Source organism: Aquarana catesbeiana, linkage group LG05, assembly GCF_042186555.1.
Source record: "Aquarana catesbeiana isolate 2022-GZ linkage group LG05, ASM4218655v1, whole genome shotgun sequence".
Taxonomy (NCBI): Eukaryota; Metazoa; Chordata; class Amphibia; order Anura; family Ranidae; genus Aquarana; species Aquarana catesbeiana.
This window is the reverse complement of record NC_133328.1, coordinates 424,417,157-424,443,817: the sequence shown is the minus strand read 5'-3', so window position 1 is coordinate 424,443,817 and position 26,661 is coordinate 424,417,157. Positions and strand designations below refer to the sequence as shown.

Below are 26,661 nucleotides of genomic sequence, written 5' to 3'. Positions count from 1 at the left end.
CCTGGGACATGAAACAAAAAACAATATATCATCGGCATATGCGGCCATCTTATGTTCCGCTTCTCCCACCCTGATCCCCCTAATGTCCACATCCTGTCGTGTTTTCGCCATTAATGGTTCAAGTGACAGGACAAACAGTAGGGGGGACAGGGGGCACCCTTGTCTAGTGCCGTTATGCATTTCAAAGGGTTCTGAAGTGATCCGTTCACCTTTACCCTTGCTGTGGGACAGTTGTAAAGCGCCCCTATCCACTGCATATATCTAGTACCTATGCCCCTCCCCACTAGGGCGTCCTACAATAACCCCCAGTCTACCCTGTCAAAAGCTTTTTCAGCATTGATCGACAGGGTAGACTAGGGGTCCCGGATTCCTTTATTTCATGCACCGCCAACAATGTCCTGATTCCATTGTCTCGTCATTCTCTACCGGGTACAAACCCTCCCTGGTCGGTATGTACTAGTTCGCTCATTAAAGGTTTCAACCTTCCCGCCATTACCTTAGCAAACAGCTTAATATCGTCGTTCAGCAAGGAAATTGGCCTATAACTTGAGCATAAAGAAGTATATTTCCCTTCTTTTGGTATAATGGTTATGGCCACCTCTAAAGCCTCCTTCCTTATTGCCCACTTTGTTCCAATCCAGTTTATGTATGAACATAATTTAGGGATCAGGATATCTATTTTTTTGTTGACTACAGTTCTGTAGAAATGAACTTCAGGTGTGGGCTTAAGTTAATGTGGTGTGTGTACATACAGTACATACTTTATTAAATATAAAATTATTTATTTATACAGGTTAATTTGTGTGCTGTCCTCTCTCTAACCTGCAGGTGACGATTTAGGTTTTAGATTTTCCTCTGTCTCCTTTTGATGTTTAGCAAGCTCAGTAGCTTATACTTGCTAAAAACTGTTTCTTTGCTATGATGCAGCTAAGTTATTAGCAACATGTAATGAACACCTCTATTTCAAGAAGTGCCAGGCTTCTACTGCCTGTCCACCATCATGTATAAAAAATGTAAATGTGGAGGTTAGTAAGACTGAATGAGTAGTAGCATGAAAACATAAAGCTATCTGGGAAATTACAGGTTCGAATATTTAAAAGGGAATTATTTTTTTAGAAACGTATCCATGAGCTTAATGGATAATGTCGGCTTGTTCAATTAAGCTTTGACGAAAACTTGAAAGCTGATTGGTTTCTGTGTAGAGCTGCACCAGATTTTGTACTCTCCAGTTTTAGTAAATCAACCCCTATGTTAGCATGAAAAGCAGAAATTGATTTTAGAAAAACAAAGCATGTTGTGTACAGTCTTACTAACTATCATTTCACTAAACGTGCCAAGTTTGAACTTGGTAAGTTTTAAACTTGCCAAATGAAGTTGGTCATTTTGCTCAACATTATGTTATTGCTTTTTTGTAGATGATTTTTAAAAATTGGATATTGTCACATAAGGCACAAATGGTTGGAATTATTACTAAAAAAACGACTCCTTTGTTTTCTAGACCCTCATCTGTTCAGAGTGCGGAGATGAATTCACGTTACAAAGCCATCTGTCTCTGCACATGGAGGAACATCGAAAAGAGGTGACAGGAAACAAAACCTACAGTTGCAAGTCATGCAAAAAGACTTTTGAGACTGCACCACAGCTTAAAGACCATATGAAAACTCATTTCAAAATCAGGTGAACCTTCAATCAATAACATCTACAGCACTATGGCATTTGTTCACAGTATTCAAAGTTAATGAGCAGTTGAGAAGAGTTTGAATAGCTCAACATTCTTTAGTTTTATTATATAGCTTTATATCCGCAAATATTCTTCTTCAAGTGTCTTTTTATCATAAGTACCCTTTAAACTGTGTATAGTTTGTCACTATGACCCTGTAAATCTGTATTCAATGTTCACTGTACATCACTTATACTACCTTTTTCGGTAGCTCAGTATAACCCAGTTTCTTTTTCATGAGTTATATTTTTCTAAACCATCCAACTGTCCTAATGGGTCAGTTTGGAAGAAGGTATTACTCTAAAAGTGGACCTAAAGTACATGTAATCTTGATGACATTATGTTTGCTAAAACACCTTGAGGGGAATTTACTAAAACTGGAGCAGCTGTGCATAGCAACCAATCAACTTCCAGCTTCCAAGATTTCATTTTTAAGCTTAGCTGAACAAGCTAAAGAAGCTGATTGGTTACTATGCTCATGTGCTCCAGAGTATGTCTGCTCCAGTTTTAGTACCCCCCCCCACACACACACACACACACACACACACACACACACACACACACACACACACACACACACACACACACACACACTTTGTATCATAAACACTTAAATGGTTTAAGCTTTTTTTTTTTTAGCCACATGCCTTTGTTCCAGCATCTACTGCACATACATTGTACAAGCTTTTTGACCAGGGGCACATATTGTATAACTGGATGACAACTCAAGAGCATAATTGATAGTTGTCTCCACATAACAAAAAGTACCTGATCAAAAGACTTTTTTATATGCCAAGACCACCAGAAATTATTTTAATGAAGGTTGCAGATTTAACAAGGTTGAAAACAACTTTTGAAACTACATTAACATATGAAAGTGTATAATGATTTTTAGTGATGGAATTCAGAAATGGCCCTTTGGGATACAAATGCCAATATAGTAGTTGATAAATACTGCTATCTCTGACAAAAGATGTTTACTCTAAATATAAAGTGAATTCAGGGAGTCCTAACCACATGCAAGCTCTCTGTCAAATGGTGTTGCAGCTTACGCAGGGTTAAATTTTTCCTCCTCCTTGTCAGTAGACAGTCTCCAGGCATGGCGATTTTCTGTTTAGGACCTGAGCCCTGTACATTGGGAGAAGGTCACATGCTCCATTCACTGGGCATTTACTAAGGGCGCAAACTGAATGGGAGTACGGGCAAGTGTGGGGGGTGGTTCTTCCTCTATTAGAACCTGTTCCTTTGCCCAAAATGAACAAAGTGACCATTTTTTTTTTTTTTTTTTTAGGGGCTGGATGGTAGAAAACACTATGGGCAACTTATGTGAAGTGGTTACATAGTTAATCTGGTTGAAATAAGACACATGTCCCTCCAGTTCAACCCTCAGAGAAAAAAAAACACACCAATTTGAAAAACCCATATATACAATCCTATACACACAGTTGATCCTGAGGAAGACAAACCCTAATAAAGCATGGTACAATTTGCTCCAGTGAGGGGGAAAAAAATCCTTCCTGATCCCCCAAGAGGCAATCGGATATTCCCTGGATGAACTTTACCTATAAATCTTAGTATCCAGTTATATAATGTGCATTTAGGAAAGAATCCATGCGTTCTCTATTAAGCTGTCCAGAATCAACTCTTGAGGAAGCCTAGTCCACATTTTCACAGCTCTTATGTGAAGAAGTCTTTCCGTATTTGGAGGTTAAATCCCTTTTCTTCCAGATGTAAAGAGTGCCCCCTTGTCCTCTGTGATGACCTTAAAATAAATAACGCTACACCAAGCACATTAATGGAGAACTTGCACTACAATAGAGCCTGACACATCCCTGCCTCTACCAGTCTTTCGTCTGCATCAGGCTGAGCAAAGTAATCAGTTATCTTTATTAGTCACAGTTCTCAATGGAAATGAATAAAGTAAATAGTCATATGAAAAAGTACCATAGGGTGCTTAATGCCAGTTAGGATGAGGCTAATATTTATTTTTGGACAGTTACTATATACTCAGCTGGGGGAGACCTTTATATTGTTGGTGCCCCCATGCAACTGATTTCACATGTGTTTTTTCTACTCTTATGCTTTGTAAGCATTACAGCGTAGAATCTTGAGGTGTGATTTACATTCCTGGAAGAAATGCTGGAAAAGTGGAGTCTGTGTAATTTAGCCTAAATAATTCAGACACTTGTTCTGATTGTTAAAATGTCATGATGACACACATTACAAAGGCATAGTCCACTGTTGTTACTGTTAGTCAGCCAGTCCAGAAAAATGCACAGCTGACGTTGGAGCAGGTGTGTGTAGAGAGGAAATGGCTGTAAGAGACCAGCAGCACTGAGAACTGTATTAACAAATGTAATTGGCAATTGTTTTGATCTATAATGCTTTAAAGTGGAACTATACACCCCTTGAATCCAGCGATGCGCCATCCTCGGAACTCACAATCGGCCGCTCACATCTTTGGGCGGCCGGCTTTAGGGTCCTTATCACCGGCCGCTGTCATTGGCCAGGCCAAGATGATTTCACTCCCATGCATGCATTGGAGTGCTGTCAGATTCAACATTGCCAAATGTGTGCAGTGAGCTGTGCTTGTGCAGTTTACTGTAAAGGGGCGGACAGGTAGGTAAGTAGCGTTAATCCAGAAGAGACAAAGTATGTCTCTTCTGCAATCAAAATCCTGCCTGTTAGTCTTTTTTTTATTTTGGAGCCTAATGTTCCACTTTAACAAACCAAATGTCATCCAGTAAGGGATTACATTTACTTTAATAGGTTGCTTTGTATAACTACATTTTACATTGCTTAAATTGGCCTGACTGCACCAGTAAGATTTATTTGGTGGCACATCTTTTGGCTATAAATATATATAATTATTCCACACCGTCGTTTAAATGTATACAGCAAGGCTAGAACAAGATCTTGCAGATATACATAGGGCATTTTTTTTTTTTTTTATCTTCAGCTGAATGCCTGAATGATACTAAACGTAACTTCTGTCCTCCTAGTCTGCAATAACAGCAGTATTCATATCTCCTGCAGAGACAATGCAGGTCTGTATCAGTTTCTTTATCAATAATTTATTTAGAACATCACTTTTAAAAACACAGAATTTCCAGTCTTGCAGAATTTTTGAGTACTTCTATTACAGCACAGGAAATGCTAAATGCTCTCTTTACGTTGCATTTATACTGTTTTCTCTTTTGGTTGTGTACATAAATTTAAGACTGTGTTTTGTTTGATTTACATAGAGTGTCAAGCACTAGATCTTACAATAGGAACATAGACAGAAGTGGATTTTCCTACTCCTGTCCACACTGTGGTAAAACATTTCAGAAGCCAAGTCAGTTAACTCGCCATATTAGGATTCACACAGGTAAGAGACTCCTTGCGATAGCATTTCCTTTATTTATATATAATATATATGTGTGTGTGTGTGTGTCTAAGAAATATTAGAATTGAACTGACAGCAGAAATGATATTTGTGCATGTTTTCAAGGTAGAAGTATACTATACATTCTATAGCACTCAAAATCCAATAAATGTGCAACACATTTAACAGGTATACATAACCACTTGCCGCCCGCCCACCGTCAAATGACGGCTGGGCGGTGCGGCACTCTTTCTGGGTGGACGCCCTATAACGGCCTCCCAGAACGACCGATCTTGCGTGCCCCCGGTGTTGCTAGGACACGGCGCAACCCCGATCTGTGACCATGCTGACAAGTGGTCTTGGGCATGATATGCTTAACCAGTCCTAGGTGTCTTTCGGAGCACTGACACTACACAAATGTACCAGCCCAAGGAGCTGAACCGTGCCTGGGACCGATTGAAAGTGCTAATGTGATTGCACCCTTAAGCCCCGTACACACGATCAGAATATTGTACAAAAAATACCGCTTTCCCTTATCGTCTTTCAGGACAGCACTTGGGAGAGTGACTCCTCCCCTTGCCAACAGGAAACACCTCTTCCACCAAACTTTAAAAGGAGGCTCCTTTCCACACATTGTCAGTTTTTGTGTTTCCTCCGGAGGGAACACTTCGTGGGGAAGTCAGGGCTCTCAGGTGCTGTCCTGGGAGCTCAGGTTTCCTGGTTTTTTCATCAAACACTTTTTACCTCATGAGAGCTGTTCCTCCCATTCCACAGCTGGTGGTGAGGTGAAGTGCTGCTGGCTGGGCTCCCTCTCCCTCTTCATATGGGCTCAGGGTGAGTCCGACTGTCGTGGGCATCGCTCCTAGACGGCGGCAAGACAGGCGGTGGCCGTTTACTATATTTTTTTCTCAGGTCCACCGCCTGTTGCTTATTGCGCCGCTGCCATCTTGGGGATGGCAGCGGGGCTCCATCCGCCGGAAGTGAGGCATCTGGAGGGGGCGGCGCCCACGGAACAGGCGTGCGGCGTCATTTCCGCCTGAGATCGCAGAGGGAAAGGGGAGGAACGGGGCTGGTGCTTATTTAGCGATTCTGGTCTGGCGCTATTGGAGTCCGGAACCGGCGTTTAGCCACACAAACACAGCAAGCGCTCCTCGATGGAATCGATGGCGGCAGCGAGTGGGACAGGCACAGGCACCAGCAAGGCCCAGGTAAGGTGCAGTTGTATACTGTCTTCCTTGTACTGTGGGGTCTCTCTCTCTCTCTATCCCCCCCCCGGTGGCAGGGGCCTGTCTGGGCACATAAAGCAGTTAGCTCTTACTGTGCACCTGTGGTGAGCATCCTTGGGTATAGGACAGGTTGTCTCACTGGGATGGTTTCTTCTTTTGTCTCATGGCAGGCCAAGAGCTCTGATCCAGTGGCAAAAAGAAAATGTCCTTAATGTAAATTCAAGCTACCTGAAGGATGGAAGAAGACGTTATGTCAAGCTTGTATTGGTTTGCTAGTTAAAGAAGAAGCTTCTTCCGCTTGCAGCGACTTGATTGCATCGGTTAAAAAGCAACTTGATGCGACTATTCAATCATTTCGCTCTTCCCTAGCAAACCCATCCCTGAGTCAGCCTACTACCTCACAGTCCTCCCAAGGCTCACTTATAGTCCCGGCGATGGAGACTGAGGCATCTCCTACCCCAGAGGGACATTCCCCCTCTCAATCTGAGGATTCTGATGAGGGTGAGGAAGGAGAAAATTTACCTTCAAGATTTAAATTGTCTTTAGAACAGGTAGATGGCCTGTTAAAAGCAATCTATACCACACTGGGTCTGGAGGAAGAAAGAAAGGAGTTATCTCTGCATGATAAAATGTATGCAGGGCTTAGCGAGCACAAAAATCGCAATTTCCCAGTACACTCTGTTATTTCTGAAGCTATTAAGAAAGAGTGGGCAGAGCCAGAGAGAAAGCCTTTCTTTCCCAAAGCCTTAAAAAGGCGTTTCCCTTTTGATGAAGATCCAGCGGCAGTTTGGAACAAAAACCCCAAACTAGATGCCGCGTTTTCCCAGGTCTCGAGGTCTACAGATTTGGCATTCGAGGACATGGGGGTGTTGAGAGATCCCATGGATAAAAGGATGGACCAGCTACTAAAGAGGGCTTGGCAATCCATCATGGGAAATCTTAAACCTACTATGGCAACTACAGTGGTATCCAGAAATATGGAGTTCTGGTTAGAGCAACTTAAGGCCCATATCTCAGCAGACTCACCAAAACAAGAAATTTTGGATTCATTTTCAACTCTGTCTGCCGCTGTCGCCTTTATATCTGATGCTTCAGCAGAATCAATTAAAATGACAGCTAGATCTGCTGCCCTAGCCAACTCAGCCAGAAGGGCTCTGTGGTTGAAAACTTGGCCGGGGGACGCGGCATCCAAAAACAAGCTGTGTGGGATACCGTTCCTGGGTGACTTGCTTTTTGGACCTGATTTAGATGCGGTTCTAGATAGAACTGCTGATAAAAAGAAGTCTTTTCCCATCAAAAAGAAAAAGCAGCCAGTTAAACGGTTTTTTCGTTCCCAAAGGGCTCAAGAACAAACCAAACCCCAGGAGAAAAGAAAAAATTGGGCATCGCAGAAGGGTAAAGGCAAAGGAAATGTCCTTTTCCATCCTCCTGCAGCCTCCGGTAAAGCACAATGACTTGTGCGTGCCAGTGGGGGGAAGGCTTCAAAGTTTCCTTCCCCTTTGGGCCAGCATGACAGAAAGTCTATATATTTTGGACATGCTGTCCCAATGTTACAGGATAGAGTTTTCGGATCGCCCGCCAGAAAGATTCTTTGTAACAAACCTACCAAGGGATCTAACAAAGGCTCTGGCCATGAAGAACCTTTTAAAGGATCTGAGGCACCAGAGGGTAGTGATACCAGTATCCCCAGAAGAACAGGGTCAGGGTTTCTATTCACACATCTTTCTGATAAGAAAACCATCCGGAAACTTCCGTCTTATCCTCAACCTAAAACCCCTGAACAAGTCAGTCCTATACAAAAAGTTTTGTATGGACTCAATTTTCACGGTCAGAAACATTCTGACAAAAGATTGTTTTATGGCATCAATCGATCTGAGGGATGCTTATCTTCATATTCCTGTAGCACCTCAGTCCCAGAAGTTCCTGAGGTTTGCGGTGAATATGGGCAAGGAGATTATACATCTTCAGTTCAGGGCCCTTCCCTTCGGCCTGTCGTCAGCTCCTCGTATTTTTACGAAGATAATGGCGGAAGCTCTCGCCCCTCTTCGACTCTTCGACAGGGGATTGCGGTAATTCCATATCTGGACGACCTCCTCTTTTTTGCCCCATCCCGGGAAAAGTTGCAGGAGGATTTGAACAAATCCCGCAGTCATTTGGAGTCACTAGGGTGGATAGTGAATGTTCAAAAATCAAATTTCATCCCAGCTCAGCAAGTACTGTTTCTGGGTTATTTGATAGATTCAGTGGAGCAAAAGATTTTTCTCCCAGAAGAGAAAAAGATCAAGGTCCAAAGGGTAATAACGGCACTACAAACAAATCAACTGATTTCAGTCCGAAAGGTTATGTCGGCTCTGGGGACATTAACCTCTTCAATGCCAGCCATCCAATGGGCAAGGCTGCATTTCAGGACCCTCCAGAGGTTCCTTCTAAGGACATGGAACCACAGGACGGAGAGTTTGGATACAAAAGTAAAGATTCCCACCAGAGTCAAACGTTCACTTTGGTGGTGGAAAAGTCAGGTGGTACTGCAAAGAGGTCTTCTTTGGTCTTTTCCGACCGGGAAAGTGGTCACAACAGACGCCAGTTTGCAGGGATGGGGGGCCCACATGGGTCAAGCCTTAGCGCAGGGAACATGGTCCCAGTTCGAGGCCCAAAGATCCTCAAATTGGAGAGAGCTGAAGGCAGTTGCCCTAGCATTAGCTTTCTTCTCTCAAAACCTCATAGGTTGCCATGTCCAGATTTTGTCGGACAATGGCACGGCCATAGCCTACCTGAACAAACAGGGAGGCACAAGAAGCAGGGCCCTTCACTTACTGTCAGTAGAGATTCTGGAGTGGGCGGAGAACCACTTACTATCTCTATCCGCAGTCCATCTAAAAGGCACATTGAACGAAGTAGCGGATTATCTGAGCCGACAAAATATTCAGGAATCAGAGTGGAGTCTGAACAGGAAGGTGTTTGCATTAATCTCCAGTGTTTGGGGCCTTCCGCAGGTAGATCTGTTTGCTTCAAAACAAAACACGCAGCTCCCGAATTTTTTCTCCCTTCAGAGAGACATTTTCTCTCAGGGGATAGATGCTCTGGCACATCCGTGGGATTTTCACCTAGGGTATGCTTTTCCTCCATTCCGATTAATCCCTCTAGTGTTGAGGAAAATACTGAAAGAGAGAGTATCAATCATTTTGATTACTCCATATTGGCCAAAGAGAGCTTGGTTTTCCACGATTCTGCAGTTGGCAATCAAACCATGTTGGCATCTCCCGCTCAGTCAGGATCTGTTGATTCAGGGGCCAGTGCTTCATCCAGAGGTAGGCAGGTTAAAGCTCACTGCCTGGTATCTGAGGAGCAATTAATGAGAAGCAAAGGCTTTTCAGAACGTTTAACTGCTACGTTGCTTTCCAGTAGGAAAAAGGTAACCAGGGATATTTACGCCAAAGTATGGAAAGTCTATGTTTCTTTCTGTCATTCAGAACATAGGGGGGTTAAAGACCTAGTTTCAGTGCTGGAATTTTTGCAAAAAGGTGCAGACAAGAATCTTGTGGTCAGCACTCTTAAGGTGCAGGTGGCTGCCTTGGGAGTTTATCTGGAGAGATCCTTATCTTCAGAAACTCTGATCATGAGATTTTTCAAAGCACTTTCCAGGTCGAGACCGGTACCGGTGAAGCATTTCCCAAATTGGGATCTCTCGGTGGTTCTGCAGGCTCTGGCAAAAGAACCATTTGAGCCTTTACAGGCCATATCCCTAAAGAATTTAACTTTGAAGACTATTTTTCTGGTCGCAATTACTTCAGCAAGAAGGATTAGTGAACTGCACGCCCTATCAGTAAAAGAGCCTTTTTTGTCAGTTTTTCCTGATAGAGTTGTCCTTAAAGTAGATACGGGGTTTTTGCCAAAAGTGGCAAGCTTTAGTAACAGGTCTCAAGAGATTACTCTACCAACCTTTTCTGCTAACCCTTCGGGTGCAAAGGAAGAGCAGTTTCACAATTTAGACGTAAGACGTATCCTATTACAGTATTTGGAAGTAACAGGAGGGTTTAGAGTTTCAGATTCATTATTTGTTCTTTTTTATGGAAACAAGAAAGGCCAACAAGCATCAAAAGCATCATTGGCTAGATGGCTTAAGACGGCTATTTCTGTAGCCTATTCTCAAATGGGTTTATCTTCCCCGCTGGGAATTAGGGCTCATTCAACAAGAGCGCAGGCCACTACATGGGCAGAAAGCGCTGGTGCCACCCCAGATCAGATTTGTAAGGCGGCTACGTGGTCAAGCTACTTAACGTTTGTCCGTCATTACAGACTGGATCTCCTATCAGCAGGTGATCAGGCTTTTGGCAGAAAGGTTCTGCAGGCTGTGGTCCCTCCCTAGGGGGGTAAGTCTCTATTATCCTCTCAAGTGCTGTCCTGAAAGACGATAAGGGAAAATTCAAGTTAGACTTACCGGTAACTTGTTTTCCTTGAGTCTTTCAGGACAGCAGCATCCCGCCCTATTGTTTTTTTATATTTATATACTGTGACTAATCATATCTCGATTATGTGTTCCAGTTTGGGGCCGGAGGTTCTCTACTACTACTGACAATGTGTGGAAAGGAGCCTCCTTTTAAAGTTTGGTGGAAGAGGTGTTTCCTGTTGGCAAGGGGAGGAGTCACTCTCTCAAGTGCTGTCCTGAAAGACTCAAGGAAAACAAGTTACCGGTAAGTCTAACTTGAATTTTTGTAGCAGTCGTACGATAATCTGATCGTTTGTGCACAGCTTTCATCTGAAATTTTCCGAAGGGACAAACGCGAAAATTATTTTTTTTTTTTTTTTTTTTATTAGTAATGGCGGCGATCTGCAATTTTTATCTGGACTGCGACATTATGGTGGACACATCGGACATTTTTTACACTATTTTGGGACCATTGTCATTTATACAGCGATCAATGCTATAAAAATGCATTGATTACTGTGTAAATGACACTGGCAGTGAAGGGGTTGACCACTAGGGAGCAGTGAAGGGGTTAAGTGTGTCCTAGGGAGTGATTATAACTGTGAGGGGGCTGGGCTTTAACACACAGGACAGTGATCACTGCTCTTGATGACGGAGAGCTGTGATCTCTGTCCTGTCACTAGGCAGAACGGGGAAATGCTTTGTTTACAAAAGCATCTCTCTGTTCTTCCTCTCCATGACACGATTGCGGGCACCCGGCGGACATCGAGTCCGCGGGACCCGCGGTCACGGTCATGGAGACAGCGGCGGGTGCGCGCCCGCGACACCGCTTCTTAAAGGGGATGTACCTGTTCGCCCTTTTGCCTACCAGTGCCATTCTGCTGACGTACATCAGCGTGCGCTGGTCGGCAAGCGGTTAAGGTCTCTTTTACATGGGCGGCTCTTCTGCCGCTGTTTAAAAGCATATTTTTTTTAATTTTGAAGTTCCAAGACTCCAGGCACAGTGATCACTTGCAGTTGTACATTGCGATTAGCAGCGTTTACGTGCGTTTACATGCGGCTGCGGTAGAACATTCTTGCCATTTCTGGTGTGCTTCCTGTTTTTCTTTCCTCGCTGCTGCTATCCGCAGGTGAAATAGTACACTGCGATTACCTGCACACTTATGTGCAGATAGCTGCGCTAAATCGGTCCTGGATGCAGTCAAATTATTTTTTTCTAATCGCACAAAACCCCATGTAATGAAACTGTTGCTAAACACAGTGTGTGATTGGGGCCATAGGAAAGCATTGTGTGAATTTAGCTGCGGTAGATAAATTCATCTATCCGCAGCTAAAAGCTGAATTCTATCTGCCTGTGTGAAAGGAGCCTAATTCAGATTTTTTTTTTTTTTTTTTGCCTTTTATAGAGAGAGCAGCAGTTCCCACGTGACCAAAAGCTTACACAGTCTCTAATAAATAAGACTAAGTGATCAAAAATCAGACAAGTTCATCATTTTTTTAAATTAATCATTAGGTCCTGGTTCACACCATTGCATTTATAAGTGCATTTTGGAATGCACAAAACATACATTTGAGAAATTTAGGTTTGGAAGGAATTTGAAGGGAAATTTTTTGCTGTGCTGTCCACAGTGCCACCCTGTGGTGACAACACCAACAATAATTGTGTATACAAAACACACATTCGTCATAAAAATACATTAAATTCAATGAGTTAGTTCACATTTGTGTGCTGTGTTACAGTGCTTTGGTGAAAATGAGGCATGGCTGATTTTCTGTGCAATTTAATGTGCTGTGATGTCCAATATAATAATGAAAATGTGTCTAAATGCAGACAGAGCGACAAAGGCAGAACAGACAGATGTGAAGTATTTCTTTGTTCATGTTTGTATTAACTAATAGTTATCAAATATTAAATATTTTGTTTTTATTTTGAACAACTTTTTCCCCTGGGTAACTAAACTAATTAGGAAACTGAACTTTGCAGGCAGAACTTGACCACCCTCTGGTCTAGCTGCTTGTGGAGCTCCATAAGCAGGAGAGGTGGGGAACAGAAAGTAAGAGGCTTTGTGGGTCGAAATGGCAATGACCAGCCAAGCTTTTCTAAAATGGCAAACATCTAAATACCCCATTTCCAGTGGTTGACAAGACACTTCTGTGGGCACTCATCGATTTTTGATGTTTTGGCCTCGTCCACCTGTAAATCTGTAAGGTTAGACAATTTTCTTTTTAGGTCTATGGGACCGTTCACACCACATGCAGTGCAGTGCGGTGTTTTTTTTTCCTGCAATAAAAACACACGGAAAGTAGATTATATGGGTTCCAATGGCATAGTTAACACAAGTGTAGTGTGTTCCAGTGCAACATGCTGCTTTTCTCCTGCACAGTACAACATGCTGCTTTTTTCCTGCACAGAACTGTGCTAAAATGCTGTAAAAAGCATCAAAAGTGCATCAAAAACACACTGGACCCCAGTACAGTGAAAAGGAAAATCACGAAACGCATTAACGCAAGAAAAATGTACTGGAATGCATCAAAAACGCTTTAGAGATGCGCATGCAGAAACCCATCTGGAATGGATCTGGAGGACGTTTTTGTGATGTGAACAGGCGCTTAGGGTACCTTTTTGTGCTTGTCATTTTCTATCATGTGAGTTTGCTATGCCTGTGCTATAGGCCACAAACCCTGAGCATGCAGCAATCTGATCTTGAAGTACTACACTCATAATGGATCACAAATCTCTCAGTAATTCCTAAAGCATGAGATATCTTCCCCTGCTATCCGCAAATCATCTTACACCTGACCCCCATCAAGTCTTTTCTTTTAGTTTAGTTATTTCAGATTCAGGTGAACAAACCGCTAAGTATCAATTTGTTGTGCTACAGGAACAGGAAATGATCCCTGATCAAAGATTCTCAGGTGTGCTTGAATGTCTGAGATTGTCAGCAATAGTATATGTGTCTCTCATTATGGTGGCTACATAAAATTTTATGACTAAGAATGCCAATGATCATCAATTAAACAGTTGATGCATTTTACAGTCCCACATCATGGCAGGAATTTGAGATTATATATTATTTTTGACCGTTTTTAGTGATTATGAGTTCAGGTTTACAGTAATGAAGTTTGGTTAAGAGAAGATTAATATTTCAGTATAGGTAACTGTGGAAGACATGCATCCTAATTTAAAGCAGGTGTTTCATCTGAGTGGCTTAGCTCATGTTGCTTCCTATGGCAGCTTGAAGATTTACTCATTTTCTCTTGACATAAAGCCACCAGCTGTTGCATAATGATCCGAGTTATTGTCATTGTATGTGGGATATGAATAACGAAATCATGCTTGATATAATGTGATACTTATGAAATTTTAAAGCTGTTAAAAGGTTTTTACTTATGAAGACAAATGCAAAACAGTTTACAAAATGCAAAAAAAAATCAAAATCAACCCATCCCAGGTCTCCAGTTATACATTACTGGGCAGAAGTGCTTTTTCTGCATTAAAAGTTGCATACCCAAATTCTTGGTGACTGCCTCTGGTTCCAAAAGACACTTAATTAGGAGGGGAGAATAACTGAGTGGATTGTGATTTTGCTGCCCACACTGGGAGCTCTGTTTTCCAGCATCAGTATATATCTGCTGTTCTGGTTGGAGACAGACAGGGGCAATGTTCAACACATGATTGGTAGCATTGAATCCTCCTTTGATGGGTAGTTATGGAAGTGATATGGCATTGGGGCAAGCCCTGCTGGCTGCACTTATGCGGTTACTTACATTGCGGTTACTTACATGTGGTTTCATCAAGTGCGGAACAGCACAGTATGTGTTCTACATACACAGGGTGCATGATATGATAGAATCTCAGCTGATTTGTCTATTTATGTTCCTTAGTTGCACAAAGGATATAAAGTCACTGTGTATGTACAAATGCCTTTCCAAGCCCAGTTATTGCCTTGTAAAAGTAGCAGTTACATCAGCACTGCGCTGCACACCCTCAATAGGCTTCCTGCAGAAAACTACAGGGGGCAGATAAAAGACCAGTCATCCTGCACAAGAACAGAGAGCAGCAATGACTGGTCTTTATTACAGGAAGCTCCTGCGCAGAAACAAAATTTCACATTTGATTACTACACAAATCTGGAAGAAATACAGAAAGCACACCAAGATTCAAGTAACCATACACTTGCTTCTTGAATTTAGACAATATTTGCTTATCCTGGAGTTCAGCTTTAATAAGCCACTGTCAGCAGGAAAAATTATGAGCAGAGTGCAGTAAAGCAGAACGGCCACATCACCGTGTACTATTGCTGGATCAGACAAGGGTGAATTCTGATGGATTAGTCAGATAAACTGGCCTTGTCCTTTTAAAAAGCACCATGAAACACCATTTTGTTTTTTCTGAATCCCCCCACAATAACCTAGTTTTAGTAATTGTTTGTTCTGCAGAATACTTGCAAAGCAACATTGTCCCCATGTGAACAGGATAGTCTTAGAAGGACTTTTAAATGGACATTAATTACAGTAATCAACAAATAAATTAAAACCTTAATCCAGTCAACCCTTTTTCAAGTGGTGTAAAATGGTTTGTTTTAACTGTAATTGCTGGGCAGGTTGGGCCATTTACAGGAAGTAAGGCATGGCTGATTTTCTGTGCAGACTCAACAGAGCCAAAGTAGTTTCTATGTGGGTTATAGGCCACCTTCAGGTGATGGACACTGTCACACCCTAAGACAGGAAGTCCACTCCCTACATAACCCCTCCCACTACTGGGAGTACCTCAGTTTTTTCGCCAGTGTCTTAGGTGTTGGTCACGAGTATAGATGTGCTATGCTGAGCTCCACTGGAGCAATTCTTGCTGGGGCAGGCTATGCAACCCGATCCATTCAAAGTGTCTTTTCAGGCCGAATTGAATGGTACCTGGGCCTCGTGGCGGAAGAAACCAGGTTTAGCCCGTAACGCTTCTCTTTTTAGAGAGCTGGACCCCGGGATCCAGTGCTTTGTTTTTTTTTCAGCCATAAAGCTTTTTGGCGGGGTGCTTTACGGGTCCAGGAGAGTAAATCCCCTGATAAAAAGGGCCCCAGTTCCTGAAGGTTCCTTTTAACGGAGCCCACCGTGAGGGGTGAAGATTGGGTCTGTTGGTTTTACCACAGAAATCCCTGCAGCGGGAAAAGTAAGTGGAGATTTCTAAGGAATTTTAAATTCTCTTATGGATTGTCTCCTTTAAAAAAGTAAATGTTGTCATGCCAAAAAGTCACCACGGTGGAGGAGCGGTACCTTGTACGTACCTTGTCATGCTTTCCTCAGATCACTCTGTGTCAGCAGAAGCTGCAGACTTCTCTCCGGCTAGCAGTCCCAGACCTCCAGTAAGATGCTGGGGGGAGATTTTTTTCCAAAAACACCCCCACCTGGGCAGAATCTCTCCATGGATAGGGGGAAGTGGAACGATCGACGATGCAGCTCCATTCGTACACCACCGCTGTATGTAGGTTTGTCACCAGCTACTCCTCGCCACCCCCCCACACACATACCGATCCCGTCGGATCGAAGGCCCGCACCCATGCGGGAAAATGCTCTTTAAAAAGAGAGGTGGGCGCAATGTTACGGAGGGGGCATGGCTTAGCGCAGCGTTGGCATGCAGCAACATACGGCGCGGGCGTATGTTTTTAAAAGCTCAATTTTTCTAGCTGCAGCTGTCGGAGGGACACATGAGCAAATGGGGGCATGTAAGTGGTGACACAGGCATTGCCTTGGCACATTTACTATACCCTCAGGCTGAGCATTAATAGCAGTGGCAGTTGCTGGACTATTTGCTCAAGCAGTGGATGCAATTTCTTCTGGTAGTACCTCTGCATTTGTGCATCGGGCTATGGTCAGAAGGGAGGTAGAAACTAGAGGTTGACCGATATGGGTTTTTCTCTGGCCGATGCCGATATTTAGAAATCGCGTTGGCCGATTGTTAGGCCAATTTTTTTTTTTTTTTTTTTCTTTTTTTTCCCCTTCATCTCATAAAATCTAACAGTTAGACCCCTTTCACACTGGGGCGTTTTTCAGGTGCTTTTGGGCTAAAAAATAGCGCCTGTAAAGTGCCTGCAAAACGGTTCCCCTGCAGTCTCAGTGTGAAAGCCCGAGTGCTTTCACACTGAGGTGATGCGCTGGCAGGAAGTTAAAAAAAAAAAAAAAAAAAGTCCTGCAAGCAGCATATTTGGAGCAGTGTATACCGCTGCTCCACCACTCCTGCCCATTGAAATGAATACGCACCGCTGCCGAAGCGCCTGCAAAGCGTTTCAGCAGCGGCGCTTCATGGGCACATTTAACCCCTTCCTCGGCCACTAGCTGGGTTATAAGCGCCCCTCTAGCAGCCAAATAGTGCCACTAAAATGACAGTAAGGCGCCGCTAAAACTAGCAGTGTTTTACCGTCAACGCATGCCCGCTCCAGTGTGAAAGCAGCCTTAAGTAATAAGTGATGCAGAAATTTTTTTACATTTAAACATTTATTAAACAAAACAAACCTCCAATTAGTTCACTTGTATGTATAATTTAGATAAAAAAAAAAAAAAAAAACTATATCTTAAATATTAAATACACAAAAACAGGTAATCAAAACTTTTGGACGAAAAAAAGGGCTAACTTTACTGCTTAGTTTAGTTTTTATATGGTTAAACTGAGAACTCCTACACATGGAGTTCAGTTCATTGATAAGTAGAAACATTGTATCTCTTTAGCTTCTTTTATCAGACTTGGCAGGCTGCCCAGAGAGGAGAGAAGTCGCTCTACAGAAGACTTCAGGCAACTTGCATTGACTTCTATTACAGAAGTCATTTGCAAGTCACGCTGAAGTTATAATCGCCCTTTTTATCAGCACAATCGGCCAATGCCGATTAATTAAACGCCAAATATCGGCCGATATATCGGTCAACCTCTAGTAGAAACACCCCAAAAAAGGGCTCAAGAGGGACTCCTTCAAGCTCAAAAAAGCCTAAACTCGTCTCTACAATGGCATCCTCCCCTGAGAGGTCTGAGGTGGCTGGTCAGAGTGAGCCATCAGGGCTGTCAACTGTTTCCAACACTGCAGCCCCTGTCTGTTACTAAAGAGAGGTTTTTTTTTTCCTCAACCATATTAAGATTGGAGCAAAGGTTAGCGGCTTTAATTGCATCCCAGAGTGGGACAAAGTGCGACAGGTCCCCTTCCATTACCCAGGACCCTCAAACTGAGGAACTGGGGGCGGGGGAAAAATGCTTATCTGGGTGATCCCACTCAGAATACATACGTTTTTTTCAGCAACGAATGGATGGGAAAGGCATGCACAGCTTAGGCGGGCTTTAGTGAACCCAAACAAGAAGTGGGCTTATCAACCGAGGGTAGCATAAATGTGGAGTGGACCAATTCAGTAAGAGATTGAACCAACAATCTATCAGATTGTGAGGCTGATCCCTCTGCATCTGACCCCCCAGAAGAGGAGTCATCAGCCTCTTCACGGTCCTCTGAGAAAAATTCATCTTTTCCTCCTAAAACGTTTTTAACACTTTATCCTATGGAGGAAAAGTTTATTAAAAAATGGGAGATACCAGCAATTGATGCTGCTATATCCACTGTGAATAAAAGTTTGACTTGTCCAGTAGACAGTGCTCAAATGCTTAAGGATCCAACGGATAAGAAGTTGGAATTTCTATTAAAAAACACATTTTCCCTGGCAGGTTCAGTGACTCAGCCTGCGCTGGCAGCAATTGGTGTATGTCAATCCTTGAGAGACCAGTTTAAACAGGTGCTCAAGGTTATTCCTGATCAGCAGGCCCAGGATTTGGCTGAACTACCAGTGGCATTATGTTTTGCAATAGACGCCATGAGAGATACTATTCTTCAGGCCTTGCGTCTTACGCTTGGGCTAGTGCATATGCGTAGAATACTATGGTTGAAAAATTGGTCAGCCAAAGCGCCATGCAAAAAGCCTCTGGCTAGTTTTCCTTTTCATGGATATGATCTGGATAAATACATCCAAACAATTTCTAGTGGAAAAAGTACCCTTTTGCCAGTTAGAAAATGGAGTAAAAGTATTTTGTTTAGACGGGCTTCCTCTCCAGTGCCAGGGGCATCAGCCTCCAGGCAGTCACGCCGTCGGGCTCAGGAGGTAAACCTCAGGGTCAACCCCAGGGACGAAAGAAGTCCTGGGGAAGGAAACCTTCAAAACAAAGTACTAAAGCCTCCTTATGAAAGGGCGCACCCACTCGCTCGAGTGGGGGGAAGACTTCTGCAGTTCTCATGGGTCTGGCAGGAATAGTGTCGAGACAAATGGGTGGCTTCCTCAAACTAGAGTTCCCACAGTCCCAGGCTCCTCGTTTTCTCAGATCAAACGTTCCCAAGGATCCAGAGAAAAAGAAGTCTCTCTTTCAAGCATTGGACCATCTTTTGTCTCAAAAGGTGATATCGGTGGTCCCCATAGAAGAGCAGGGATTGGGGATTTAATCAAACCTTTTCACAGTACCAAAACCAAATGGAGACGACAGACCCATTCTAGATCTCAAAGATCTAAACCGGTTTCTGAATATCCGCTCTTTTAGCATGGAGTCAATCCGATCAGTAGTCTCTATCCTACAAGGTATAGAACTTCTGGCGTCAATCGACATCAAGGATGCATACCTGCATGTGCCTATTTTTTCCTGTTCACCAGAAATATCTACGTTTCGAGGTAGAAAATCTTCATTTTCGGTTTGTAGCTCTGCCTTTCGGTCTAGCTACTGCACTTCGAGTGTTTACAAAGGTCCTGGCCCCTCCTCTAGCCAGATTAAGGGACCAAGGTATAACGATTATAGCTTACCTAGACGATCTGCTGTTGATAGACCAGTCGGAAGCCCACTTAGCCCAAAGTATGGTCACCAAGGTCAACTACCTGGAATACCTTGGTTGGATTCTAAAACTAGAGAAGTCTTCCTTAAAACCATCAAGGAGATTAGAATACTTGGGTCTGATCATAGATACAGCCCAGAAAAAGGTATTTCTGCCTCCGGCGAAGATCAGTGCCATAAAGGAACTGATTCAGGTGGTCAAGGCAAGGAAGAATCCTTCTATTCCAATTTACATGAGGTTGTTGGGAAAGGATAGTGGCTTCATTCAAGGCCGTTCCTTATGCTCAGTTTCATTCGAGACTGCTGCAAAACAGTATCCTATCGGCTTGGAACAAGAAGACCCAAGCTCTAGATTTCCCAATGTGCCTGTCTCCGACGGAGCCTCAGTTGGTTGTTGATAACCAAGAACCTGCAGAAGGGAAAATCCTTCCTACCAGTTACCTGGAAAGTGGTAACAGATGCCAGCCTTTCAGGTTGGGGAGCAGTCCTGGAAGAGGCGACTGTCCAAGGGAAATGGTCCAGATCAGAAATGACCTTGCCCATCAACATTCTAGAGATTCGGGCAGCGCGCTTAGCCCTGAGGGCCTGGACGTTCAGGTTACGGAATTGTCCTGTCAGGATCCAATCTGACAATGCCACAGCAGTGGCCTATATCAATCACCAAGGGGGCACGAGAAGTTGTGCGGCCCAGAGAGAAGTGAATCATATCCTAACTTGGGCAGAAAACAATGTGCTTTGCCTATTGGCAGTCTTCATTCCAGGAATAGAAAATTGGCAGGCGGACTACTTGAGTCACCAGCAGTTATTTCCAGGAGAACGGTCCCTTCACCCCAATATCTTCCTGGCAATATGTTGAAGATGGGGGATCCCAGACGTGGATCTGTTTGCGTCCAGGTTCAACAAGAAAATCAACAACTTTGTGTCAAGAACAAAGGATCCGCTAGCATGCGGAACAGATGTCTTGGTGTTCCCGTGGAATCAGTTCTCACTGATTTATGCATTCACTCCTATTCTGCTACTTCCACCTCTTCTTTGCAGGATCAAGCAGGAAGGGAAGTCGGTGATTCTTGTGGCCCAGAAGATCTTAGTATGCAGAGATCATAAAGATAGCAGTAGGGGACCGATGGACCCTACCACCACGTCCAGACCTTCTCTCACAAGGTCCGGTATTCCATCCTACCTTACAAACGCTAAATTTAACGCTTTGGCTATTGAGTCCCACATTCTGAAGAAGCGTGGGCTGTCAGGTTCAGTGGTATCTACCTTGATTAATGCAAGGAAGCCGGCCTCCAGAATCATATATAATAGAGTCTGGAAGGCATATTTCTCCTGGTGTGAATCCATGGGTTGGCACCCCAGGAAGTATGTCATAGGTAGAATCCTTGACTTTCTGCAGATGGGGTTAGAAATGAAGCTGGCCTTGAGTACCATCAAAGTATTATTTCAACGAACACTTGCTTCGCATTCTTTGGTTCGTAGCTTTATTCAGGGCGTAAAGTGGCTTAATCCTCCGGTTAGATCACCCATGAACCCTTGGGACTTGAATTTAGTCCTGTCGGCATTACAGAAGCAGCCTTTTGAGCTGATACAGCATATTCCCTTGGTCCTTTTGACAAGGAAATTAGTTTTTCTGGTAGCCATATCTTCTGCAAGAAGGGTATCAGAGTTAGCTGCTCTCTCTTGTAAAGAGCCATATTTAATTATTCACAAGGATAAGGTAGTATTGCGTCCTCATCCTAACTTCCTACCAAAGGTAGTGTCTGGTTTTCATCTAAACCAGGATATTATTCTACCTTCATTTTACCCAGATCCCTGTTCTACGGAAGAGAAGTCACTACATTCTCTTGATGTGGTGAGAGCAGTCTGTCTACTTGAAGGCGACTGCTCAGATTTGAAAAATGGATGTTTGTTTGTGTTGCCTGAAGGTCCTAGAAAAGTACAGGTGGCATCGAAATCTACTATTTCTAAATGGATTTGGCAAGTAATTGTTCAAGCTTATGGTTTGAAGAGGAGGATTCCACCCTCTCAAATCAAACCGCACTCCACTAGGGCTGTTAGTGCTTCGTGGGCAGTACATCACCAAGCCTCCATGGCTCAAATCTGCAAGGCCGCAACTTGGTCTTCAGTCCATACATTTACCCAATTCTATCAGGTGGTTGTAAAAGGGCATGAGGATATCGCCTTTGGGCGTAGTGTGCTGCAGGCGGCAGTATAAGTCCTCTAGTCTCATGGTGCTCTACTTTTGTTGTGTCTCCCTCCCTTCAGTTGGCATTGCTCTGGGACTTCCCACATAGTAACTACTTTGGCTCTGTGTCCCGTGATGTACGATAAAGAAAATAGGATTTTTATAACAGCTTATCTGTAAATTCCTTTTCTTGGAGTACATCACGGGACACAGAGGTCCCTCCCCTCTTCTAATACACGTATATTGCTTTGCTACAAAAACTGAGGTACTCCCAATAGTGGTAGGGGTTATATAGGGAGTGAACTTCCCGTCTTAGGGTGTGCCAGTGTCCATCGCCTGAAGGTGGCCTATAACCCACATAGTAACTACTATGGCTCTGTGTCCCGTGATGTACTCCATGAAAAGGATTTTACAGGTAAGCTGTTATAAAAATCCTATTTTTCTTGACAAACCTTTTATAGAAGTTGTCTTATTTGTTCTTCAGAAACATTACGTGTGATATTTCAATTTTATATATGTTTAGGTGTTTAACCACTTAAAGCGGTAGTAAGCAGTAGTTATTTATTTTTTTCACACCTGCGCTTTCATCTTCACCCGGTCTTCCCTCTGGGTTTGTGGACTCCAGCTGTGTGAGTGGCCAGAGCCGCAATGATGGCACTCCCATGCATGCGCGCTGCCGTTTTATGGCACAGGACTCTGAAGGAACGGCACGGTGCAGATGCGCTGCATCTACAGTAAATATCTCCTAAGCAGCGCACGTTTAGGAGACATTTACTGTACCTAAAAGCCTTCTTTTTACATTTTTTTTGGATCACTTTTATTCCTATTACAAGGAATGTAAACATCCCTTGTAATAGGAATATGGCATGACAGGTCCTCTTTACAGTGAGATCTGGGGTCAATAAGTCCCCAGATCTCACCTCTAGGCTGGGAAACCTGAAATCCAAAAAAAACAAAAACAAAAAATCTCAGCTTCCCAGCCGAGGCATAACATCGCGCCCGGCCTCCGAACTACCATAGAGACTCCGGAGACAAACTGGTCTGCCGGAAATCTTTATCGTCAGCATCCGGCACCAACGGATTCCTTCTCCGGCTCACCGATCGCACAGGTGAGTCAGTAGAAGCACCGGGAGGGGGGACGTCCCCTCTCGCCGCCTATAAGAACGATCAAGCGGCTGAACAGCTGCTATGATCGTTCTTATGGGGCAGGGAATCGCCAGCTCTAAAAGAAGATATCTGAATGATGCTGTAGCTGCAGGCATCATACAGATATCACCGCTCAAACCCGACGACATCATATGGTCATAGGCGGGGGCGGCAAGCGGTTAAAAAGTAACTCTGCTTTTGTTGAGAAAATAACAATCCCCTCTGGGTGATCTATGTACATTTGCAAGGATTTTAACAAGCTTCATTGCAGATTCCTACCTGTTTCTGCTCTGAAGGAATAGCCCTTTGCCATATCTACGGGACTCATTCTGAAAGGGAGTCGGTAAGGGTGCATTCACAATTACTAAGGCACCCTGTATGCTATCAGCTGCGAGAACCCCAGCAGGGTGAGTAGGCAGCCCCACACACACAGATTCAGTGATTTAATGCGAGTGGGCGTGATTAGCTGCGAGAGTAGGAAGCCTTCCGTTGCTTTCAATGGGGGTGCCTACTCGCAGCTTATGATGGGAACCCCTGCTGGGGTTCTTGCAGCTGATTACATACAGGATGCATTCGCAAGTGTGAATGCACCCTAACTTATTGTAAGCAACTGATGCACTTTCTGTGTGCTGATAAGTAGAGTTGCAGTTTTTGCTCGCCTTCAGAAGTAATTAATCCATAGGGAGTATCTCGCCAAAAATGACATTTCTGTTGCAGTGGATGCCTTAAACCTGACTTGTAGCTTGGTGCAGATTTTTAACCCAAGCAGGGTGTGACCTTTCTGGGAGCATTCTGTAAACCAACTGTGTACAGAATACCTCCAGGTTGCCATATTGCATTAAATCGAATTTGCCTTCCTCTAGTAAAAGCACCTCCCACAGTACACTAAAACACTGGTCAGGCACATATTTAACCCTTTGATTGCCCCTGATGTTTAACCCCTTCCTAGCCAGTGTCATTAGTACAGTGACAGTGCAAATTTTTAGCACTGATCACTGTATTAGTCTCACTTGTTCCCGCAAAGTGTCAAAAATGTCAGTTATTGTCCGATTGTGTGCCGCAATATCGCAGTCCCGCTATAAGTCACTAATTGCCACTATTACTAGTAAAAAAAAATACAAAGAATACATTTTGGCCTAAATTGATGAAATTGGAATTTTTTGTTTATAGCGCAAAAAATAAAAAAACCGCAGAGGTGATCAAATACCACCAGAAAGCACTGTTTTTTTCAGAGAAAAGGGACATAAAATGTATTTGGGTACAGTGTCGCACACCCGTGCAATTGAGAGTGCAAACTATACCCCAAAACACTCACTCTTAAATATCTTGACCATACCTTATCTACCCTAGCCTTATCCCTTGATTTATTGTCAAAGGTTAATTCTTTTATGTTTGGATTAAAGAAATGTTCCTTTATATTCATAGTATGCCATTTACAGCAGGTTCACAAGTAAGAAACTTAAAAAAAAGCTTTTTGTTAATTAAAATTTTTTCTTATTTAACTCTTTATTAACCCTTGACTAACCCTAGCCAGGCTTAACCAGTTGCCGACCGCCGCACGCCGATGTACGTCGGCATAAGGGCTGTGCCTGCAGTGGTCGAATTAGCTCCAGAAGCGATCCGTGCTGAGGGGGAGGCCACTGATTCATGGCCACCCCCTCACGATCGCTCCTGGCAAATGAGGAGCTTCCTCTGCTTCTGAACTGTAAACCGAAGCGGAGGAAGTGATGTCATCACTCCTCGTGAAGCCTTTTCGTTCCGGCTTCCGAGGAGAGAAGACATCAAGTAAATTTGCACCAACATTACACATTACAGTAGAACACGCAGCACACTATTCACCCCCTGATCATCCCCCAATCACCCCCCTGCACCCCCTGTCACAGTGACACCAATAGCAGTTTTGTTTTTTGTTTTTTTTACTGATTACTGCATTGGTGTCATTTGTGACTGTTATAAGTGGTAGGGCAGTTAGTAGTAGGACCCTTTAGGTCTAGGGTACCCCCTAACCCCCCCCCCCCCCAATAAAGGTTTAACCCCTTGATCACCCCCCAGTTAACCCCTGTCGCCAGTGTCACTAAGCGATTTTTTTTTTTTCTGATCGCCGTATTAGTGTCACAGGTGACGCTAGTTAGCCAGGTAAGTATTTAGGTTCAGCGTCAGGTTTTTATAGCGTCAGGTACCCCCATATACTACCTAGTAAAGGTTTTAACCCCCTGATTGCCCCCCTAGGTAACCCTTTCACCAGTGATCACCGTATGACTGTTAGGGGTGACGCTGGTTAGTTTGTTTTTTATTGTGTCAGGGCACCCGCCGTTTATTACCTAATAAAGGTTTAACCCCCTGATCGCCCGGTGGGTGATATAAGTTAGGTTTTAGAGTCAGATAGGGTCTGCGTCACCCCAGGCAGCGCCAGGTTAGCGCCAGTACCGCTAACACCCACGCACGCAGCATACACCTCCCTTAGTGGTATAGTATCTGAACGGATCAATCTGATCTGATCTGATCAGATCTATACTAGCGTCCCCAGCAGTTTAGGGTTCCCAAAAACGCAGTGTTAGCGGGATCAGCCCAGATACACGCTAGCACCTGCGTTTTGCCGCTCCGCCCAGCCCACCCAAGTGCAGTATCGATCGATCCCTGTAACTTACAAAACACTAAACACATTCACAGAGTCAGGCCTGATTCCTGCGATCGCTAATGCCCTGTGCACACGTTCAGACTTTCCGACGGAATATGTGCGATCAGAGCTTGTTGTCGGAAATTTCGACCGTGTGTGGGCTCCATTGGACTTTTTCCAACGGAATTTCGGTCACACAAAGATTTAGAGCAGGCTATAAAATTTTCCGATAACAAAATCCGTTTGCGTAAATTCTGACCGTGTGTGGACAGTTCCAACGCACAAAGTGGCACGCATGCTCAGAATAAATTAAGAGACGAAAGCTATTGGCTACTGCCCCGTTTATAGTCCCGACGTAGGCGTTTTATGTCACCGCGTTCAGAACGATCGGATTTTCCGACAACTTTGCGAGGCCGTATGTATACAAGACAAGTTTGAGCGAACATGCGTCTGAAAAATCCATGGATTTTGTTGTCGGAATGTCCGATCAATGTCCGATTGCGTGTATAGGGCATAACAGTTTTTTTGGTAGCATTTTGATACAGTCGCTGACAGTCAGAAGCTTTTTTTACCTGTCAGTCTCACTACGGTACCACTAAATTTAGAGCCCAAAATGGTAAATCGAAGGTACAGTAGTGAAGAGGCCTACACGTTTCTGAGCATGACAGATAGTGAAGAGGAAGTCACTCGTGTCAGATTCAGGCTCAGAATACGAACCTGTAGACAGCAGCGGCTCCAAGACAGATGGCTCTGAAGACAGAGTTGTGGTCCCTGGCAAAGTCAGGCGTACCAGACCCCAATCTTCTTCTGCTGTTGAGGTACAAGAACCGCAGGGCTCTCGTATGGAGCAGAGAAGTAGTAGTGCCGCTATTCCTTCTGGTGAACTGGCAAGCACCACAGCGACCTAGTACACCCTGGTCGTACATCCAGCACTGCAGTAACACTTGGTGATGTGGTGAGTCCCATAAGTGCAGTTCAAGCTGGCGAGGTGGCAAGCAAAAGTAGTGTCCTGCTGTCACCAAGAAGGCAAAGACAGGCCCATCGAGCCCATAGTGCCCTTCCTGCTGCATTCACCTATCCTTGAAAAATTTTAAAATCGCTGTGCAAATACTGTGTGAAAAGAAAAAATGAAACGCCC

At 43.8% G+C, this 26,661-nt stretch overlaps 1 protein-coding gene across 2 annotated transcripts in view; it reads left to right on the top strand.

Moving 5' to 3' along the window:
* ZNF236 (zinc finger protein 236) overlaps positions 1 to 26,661 on the top strand; it is a 461,432-nt gene that overhangs the window by 41,829 nt on the left and 392,942 nt on the right. For both annotated transcript variants that reach the window (XM_073631228.1, XM_073631227.1), the window contains exons 4-5: positions 1,499 to 1,677; positions 4,966 to 5,090. In XM_073631228.1, coding sequence (XP_073487329.1) covers positions 1,499 to 1,677; positions 4,966 to 5,090 — 304 coding nt within the window. The remainder of the gene's footprint in view (positions 1 to 1,498; positions 1,678 to 4,965; positions 5,091 to 26,661) is intronic.